General features: G+C 39.8%; 1 protein-coding gene across 1 annotated transcript in view; it reads right to left on the bottom strand.

Annotated features, from left to right (window-relative positions):
• Positions 1 to 2,039: 2,039 nt before the first annotated feature.
• The window catches only part of KLF7 (KLF transcription factor 7), a 221,676-nt gene continuing 216,329 nt past the window's right edge, over positions 2,040 to 7,386 (bottom strand). The window contains exon 4 of the mRNA XM_085648885.1: positions 2,040 to 6,823. Coding sequence (XP_085505011.1) covers positions 6,772 to 6,823 — 52 coding nt within the window. The 3' untranslated portion in view covers positions 2,040 to 6,771. The remainder of the gene's footprint in view (positions 6,824 to 7,386) is intronic.

The raw sequence follows: 7,386 nt of genomic DNA, 5'->3' as shown, positions 1-7,386 counted from the left end.
GTTTATGGGTATTTGCCAGTAGGAAAAAACACAAAACAAAGAGAAATGATGCAACATACACTGAAACATTCTCAGGCCAAACACATTCTACGGTTTATTACACTTATTACATTCTTAAATAAAAATGCGTCACATAACCTTTTTTGCATAGATATCTTACAATTTACCAATTTAAAAAAGAATTATGAAACAGACCGGTAACAAAAATAAATTTTTTTCTTCATTAATAATTTTTGTAACATTAACATACCAACCATCATATAATACAAATAATATTTTTTTTAAATCTTAAGACTTTTTGTACAGCAAAAAAAGAACTGACAAAGTAATATATTTATATATAAAAAGCTTAAAAAAAATAAAATGTAAAAAAAAACAACCAAAAAGATAACCAGAGGCAGAACCAAAGAGTTATAGGACAACGTACTTCTGAGATATAGTAGAAATACCAGAAAAAGGCCTGAGAGCATGTGACAGAGGGTCTTCTCCAAATGTGCTTGGTTGACACATCTGGCAAAAACAAAAATTATAGTGCAAAATTAATTCCTTCAAGCAACGTGTTGTTTTTTTTTTCCTGCGTGGAGAACATTCACAATTTTCAAAGGAAAATAAAATTCCCTTTATTCCACTGAAACAGGTTATATTCTGAGTTCAAGTGAACTGAAATAACCCTCTTGGAAATTATTAAAAGGGGTTGATTCACTTTTTTACTGGGTAGACTAGGGATTTATTCATCTGTAAAATGAGATTTAAGTGGTGCAAAATCGAATTCAACATGAAGGATTCTGTAAGCATGACATCCTTGTTTGGCATGTGTGGAATTACTACAGAGAGGAGGTTGCCCATCTAATTGTCAGCCAAAGCCTCATCCAATATGTAAAAGCCTAAACTTTTGTGACTGAATAATGCAAAAAATGGTAGAGGTAGGCGTAGAGCGGAATGTTAAGCAATTATAGCAGACTCATATTCAGTTGCATTTATGTTGACTGACAGAGGGCAGCTGTCTCAAGGTAAGATCTTTCCCACAATGCCAAAGATGACATGCACTTGTTACAAGTTGATCCTACTAAGATATTTCAAAGCGACTGATAAGTGAAACGATATGGCAGTCAGCAGAGGTCCCATGTACAAAGAAAACCCCGAGCCTGGAGGTTGTAAGAGGATAGGGGGGTAAAAAGGGAAATGGCACAGGAACTCGAAGAACAGACTCCCTAGCATAGGGTTAAGTCTTCGGAAAAAGAACAGACTCCCTAGCATAGGGTTAAGTCTTCGGAAAAGCCTGGCTGCTTGTAGCAAAGGAGCTCAACATATACTTTGCTAGGTAAGGGAGAGTCAAGCAAGGCTAGAAGCATTTGGTGATATCTCAAGATTTGCAATATTGGCATTCTAGTGCCTTATTCCTTCGACGCAGCAGACTGGCTACGACTATACGTTTCTAAAAGGCACAAGGCAAATGCAACACAAACAGGAACTATCAGTGATCTGAGTGCATGAGGCTCTTTGATAGACTGCCATCTGCATAAATGTTACATGGTGCTCTAGGAAAGCTCAGATGGACACTGTCACTTGTGCTGTAAGGATCTAGTCCAGACTATCGAATGGCAAACAAAATAACGTGATGCTGAGAAAGGAAGAGATGCCTTAACACTTCTTATGCTGTATGGTAAGACACTGTCTTATTTCACAGTTATCAAGTGGGCCATACCTTCTCACTGCCATTCAAATGTTAGATAGTCTTAGCCTTCTATATTCTCATTCCAAGAACTGCTTGCCAACTCAGTTGGGTGGATAAACCTTTAAAATGACTGGCCTTGCCTTTCTATCTAAATTCACGTGTTCAAAATATCTGACAATGTCAGAGGACCTCGTAATGCAATTGGAACTCAACCTAAAAACTGGAGAAAATATTGAGTTTCAAGTGCTGGTCTATGTTACAATATTCCATATGTACTTTTTAGCAGCTTCATGCATGTTTTACCATTAACTTTATTGAGTGGTTTATTTTTATATTTGAAAATTGTGAATGACCTCCACGGACATTTTGTATTTTTTTTTTCTTTATTTTTATGTACACACATAAATGGACTTCCTACAAGGAGTGTTAGAGGGTAAGCCATTAAGAAAAATATAAAAATCGACAACCAGAAATACAGTTCTAATGAATATGTTAGACGGCTCCACACAAGGAGCTGGTAAGAAGGCAGCAGTGTATTCCTCCTTTTTTGGATTTCTGCCTACCATGTATTAACACTACCAAAGTGAAGTGTGACATTCTCTCTTTCTCATGTACACAAATGCCCTCTCTCGCTCTTTCAAACTGGTTAAACAGAGGGAACTTGTGGAAATTCAGTCTCTTTCCTGCCTGTGTAAGCAATACATAATCGAAAAAAGTGCAAAATTTGCAGAACAATACACAAGGGCTTGATCGTAAGAGGATTGTTTGGAAGGACAACACAAAAAAAACTCAGTTGGACCGGAGGCCAATATTCTGCCAATGGTAGAACTCTTACAAACGTAAGAGTTGTCCTTGCAGTTTCCGCAAGGAAAATATACCCACCCAGTCTGTGCATTTTAGGACTGAAATAGGAGGAGCCAGCCAGCATCAAAATGTGAGCTGTGCAATGGGTGGCACGTCTCTACCTGCAGACAAGAGAGCCATCTGAAGTGTTTGGATGTGCTGCAGAAAAGAACATAAGCTAAAACCTAGACACACTTCTGGAGCAACTGGATGGAGCGATCGAGAAAGCAACGAAATTATGCCCTGGGTGAACACGCGCCAGTCCTGGTCTTAGTCACTTAACTGAGTGCACCAGTGGGAGGAGGTTGACATGCCTGCTCAGATACACATGTTTCTAATTTCGTAAACTAAGAAAGAGGTGAACGAGCAAAGTGAGCTAATATATTTTCTCATCACATCTTCACCTATAGATGCACGACGGCCGCCAGGGGCTGACAGTTTGCTGATGCGAAACACAGTCAGAGACTATTGACTTAGGGAGCCATACTGACAAAAGACATTCACGAGTTGGCGAAGCAGACATAGTTGTGATGATTATGCCCAGTAATGACTCTTCAAAAAGTGCCCAGCCTATCTTAAAGGGGTGCAGTGCCAAACTTCAATGGGATCACAAAAACCCGAATCCAACTAACACCCCTTGCATATGTCACACTTTAGCATGACACTGTAGTCTACAGATAGACTGACCATGTCTGTGTGCATTTGGGCAGCAAAATGAATCAGTGCTCTAGGAGCCGCCTTCAAAAAGGCCTTTTTGTGGTTTCTCCCTTACAACAGCTTTTGGCACATGTTAAAATGTTGCAATGACCCAATGACAGCCCCTCAGGCAACCAACGGGTCACAAGGCCTGGACAGAGAGGACTTCAAAGCATCATTGAATAAAACGGGACTAAATAAAGTAATTCAAACTGAACAATTGTTTCTTTTACATAAAACGTCCAGAGGCTGGCGTGCCTGTATCAAGGAATGATGATATGCACTGAATATGCTCAGAAAAAAATCTACAATATCATGTTGTCAGACCTCCGCAAACTTAAAGTATGTTTAAAGACCCACTCCTAAATAAAAAGGCATTCTACAGCCAGACGTCATGAATGCAAATCAGTGGCTTGGTCATGGTTTTCACCATGTTTTCTGAACTTAGGCACAATACACTTTAGGAAAATTCTTCTGTTGAGGTTCCCTTGCTCTTACAGGTCGCCATGTGCCTCTAGTAGTCACAGCAGAAGTGGCTATATGTTACCAAGTGACCCTACATTGTTTATCTTCTCAGATCATGCAAGCGAAGTATCTTTGTCAATGTTACTTTTGATGAGGTTTTGAATAGGTTGCCCTAACCACGCCTGCAATAAACTGTACAGTGTGCACGCCACCTCTAAAAGTCCCAGGTTGAGTCAATTGACCCTCAACAAAACAAGCATTGTCACAATTCTCAAGCACTCAGTGATTGATAAACATACCTGCATGTTTACAGGCTAATGGGAAGAGTGCAAAAAATTCTGAAAAGATCAATAGTTTTGTTAAGGAAGTACAAATTTCCCCTTGTGTTCTGCAATTATATATAGGAAAGCGGGAGACGGCTGAAAAATGGCAGCAACGTAGCATGATGGTCAGTTGCTTTTGAATGTGTTTAGTTTCCTTTTCCGCTGTTGATATTTTGTATCGCCACCCATGATGCAATTTAATTCGTATGCTGCAGAAGGCATTTCTGAAAACATTGGTATTCAGAGCTCTAAGGGGAAGGCAGGAGGTGCCACCTTGCAATCACCGGAGATGGTGGTTGTGAGCAGGTACTGTAGGCTTACACACAAATCTTTTCCAGTGGATCTATTCTAGTCTATCTGTAGTTCTATCTAAATGTGCTGAATAAGTTTGCTGCATTTAGACACAGCTAAGGTTCAAGTACCATAGCGTTTCCATCACACATTCTCACACAATCTGATTTCCATCTTCCGGTGCCAACGCCATTCCATTAGACACCCTGATGGAACGACTAACTTTCTTCGGATGCTGAAGCAGAAATCTTCGAGATTGTCAGCAAGCAGTACTTCGGGGATTTCTAAGCACAACTATTTTTTTTTAATCTTTGGAATAAAACAGAGATTCTTTTCCTTCAATTAACATTATTTCCTTTCTGATTAAATGACAGGCAACGTCCCCCAACAGATGCTTAGATTTTGGTCCACATCTCACAGCCAGACCTCGAGAGCCCTCCCTCCCTCCCTCCCTTAAAAAATATTTCAAAGCATAAGCAGATACTCTTTAACAGATGTAACCGAGCACATCACATGTGGGATGCTGAATTCCCCGTATCATGAAAGGTTCTGGGAGGAAGCTGTTAATTCAAGTGCCAAGGATTAACTGCATGGCTCCTCTTGCATTGTTGTTTCAACAGTTCAGTTTTGCATCCCAAAGAGATATTTCTAACAGTCAAAAAGTCGAACAGTTAAAAGAAGCCAACCGGCAACTATGAAAGAAAGGCATCCCTGGGGATACTTGTGGAGAAAGGTGCATTTGTGTCTTGTTACCAGACAGGTCATGTAGGAAGAGTCAGAGAACACACAAAACATACCACATGTTCTAAAGACCATCCAATTAGTTTGCAAAGACCGCATCTATGGTCCCAAAGCATACTTTGGAGACTAGGTCAATCAGTTATCAATGCAAGTTATGAACAACTCAATATTTTGCTAATGTTTTAGTTAAAGAAGTTGACTGATTCAAACTTTAGGGTCAGCATCTATCCTGCGAGTGCCTGATCTGACCAACCTATTGAACTGTCATTTCTCCATAAGCGAAGATCGGATGAAGAGTCCAACTATGTAGAGAAATACTTGTCACTAACTGCTCACCCTTCTAACATTTGGAAACATTTTAGAGTGCCCATAGTGAGTGAGAAAGGAGGTTTCTGAGTTTCTTTTATGATTGTTAAGAAATAAAGCTGTAAAGCCATTTTTAATTTGAAGGTGTCCTCATGCATCCATTGGTGGACCGTTTAATATTTTTGGCTTTTTTCTTTTTCTTGTTTCTTGTCAGACTCTTAAAGAAAATTTTAGGTACAAAATGCAGCTGCTCTGAGAACAAGTTCAAGTTTTTAAAGTCATTAATAGCAAGAATAACAAAGGGATTAACGCTGGGCAAGGCCAACTTCCCATAAGTAACGAAAGAAACCTGGAGCCATGGGTGAATCACTGGTTCAAGTTGTACATGTCTCGGCGATGCCTGGCTGTGAAGTTGACTCGCCCATGGAAGAAAGAGACAGTGGCGAAGCTTCTGCATGTGAAGTGATATATTTTAGTAATGCAGCCCTGGTAAGAAGGCGAGGCCTCTGGAGGAACGCTAAAAGTTGTTGATGTCCATTTCTTGGCCCCCTTTTGTAATCAGTGCTAGCAGCTCCCAGAAATAACTAGTGCATATGGTATGCTACAGCCCAGAAAAATATAAACCATTTAAAAAACGGTAAATAAAAGAAAATCCTTCTGATGCAGAACTTTTCTCCAAGTAGCCTAAAAAAAGCAGGCCAACAAAAATAGGTGTGTGTCTTAGATATCACCTCACAGTCTGGTGCCGTTAAGGCCAAAGGTGCTGGCGGAGAAAAGATCTAGACTGCTCCATCCCATGAGAAAGGACCGCGCCAAGGACAGCCTGAAGATTAATCTGGAATCACAGATCCTCTAGAGAACACAGACATAATGTACAAATGAACCAAGAGGTTAGGAGTGGCTACCAATTTGGTTTTCTAGTTCAAATTTGTTGTTAAAATCCTTTAAAAAGTCAATGTTAGTGCTACAAAGATGCAACCATAAGACAGTGTGGTCTCCTTCTGTCGAGCTGCATTAAAGTGAGCTAGGATGAGCCCCTCCAAGCTGTCGCCCATCAGCCGGGTCGCCTCATGCATTCTCATTGAGTTTTGTGGCCGCAGCAGCAAACAGATCCAACAAAGGTGTTATATTAAGTCTTCTGACTGGACTATAATCTTCCAGACCAATCTGCTCAGCTCTTCCATCTTCTCTCATCGTCTTACATCAGTTGGGAGGCAAGGCGTGAAACAGAATTTTTTGTTTGTCATGTGGAGTGTGCGTGTTACAGTGTGCATGGACGTGCATGCACGAGTGAACGTCTGTGTTGAGTGGTTTGCATGTGATACTGTGGTTGTCTCCTGCAAGGCAATGTATGACTGTGAGCTTCACTTTCGACCAATGATTACTGAGTTCAATACAGCCAAGCGAACGTGTGTGAGGATTTCAGGTGTCCTAAATGTGTCTCTTCATGTGAAGGGCAAGGTGATCAGATCTCGAAAAACACCTACAAAAAAAAAAGAGAAAAAAGTTTATTTACAATGAGTTACTTCTTACTTTATTTGATTTTATTGCTATTGTGTCCAGTCAGATACAAAAATATTTCACACTTTTGAAAAGCCAAACCATGTTAGACATACAACCGTGAAATTACTGCATCTGAGAATGTCTAAATATCTTGTCAATGCCTATGATATTCAGATGGCAATGAACTGTATGCTAACTGCAAAAATGAACATTCTTAAAAGTAACAATGGAATATGTTTTCCTAGCTGTTTTTGAATTAAAATATGTTAATGTATATCAAACCTTGTTCTCACTGTCAAAGAAGAGGAAAAGACTCGTTGAATCCCCAACACTTGTTCTTTCAAATAGCTTTAGCATTTAAAATGAACGTTTACAAAAGCTCAGAATCACGGTTCTATGTGACATAAAGAGAATGGGCAACCCACATGCAGACCCCCTTCGTTTTAAACGTACATCTAGATAAAGATACAACAGCAATCAGAAATAGCTAATACCCCTTCTCGGGTCATAACCTTGTGACAACTACATTATATTTTTGCAAAA

This window comes from Triturus cristatus, chromosome 3_2, assembly GCF_964204655.1.
Source record: "Triturus cristatus chromosome 3_2, aTriCri1.1, whole genome shotgun sequence".
NCBI classification, from domain to species: domain Eukaryota; kingdom Metazoa; phylum Chordata; class Amphibia; order Caudata; family Salamandridae; genus Triturus; species Triturus cristatus.
Note: the sequence above shows the minus strand (reverse complement) of the source record. Positions and strands in the feature narration are given on the sequence as shown.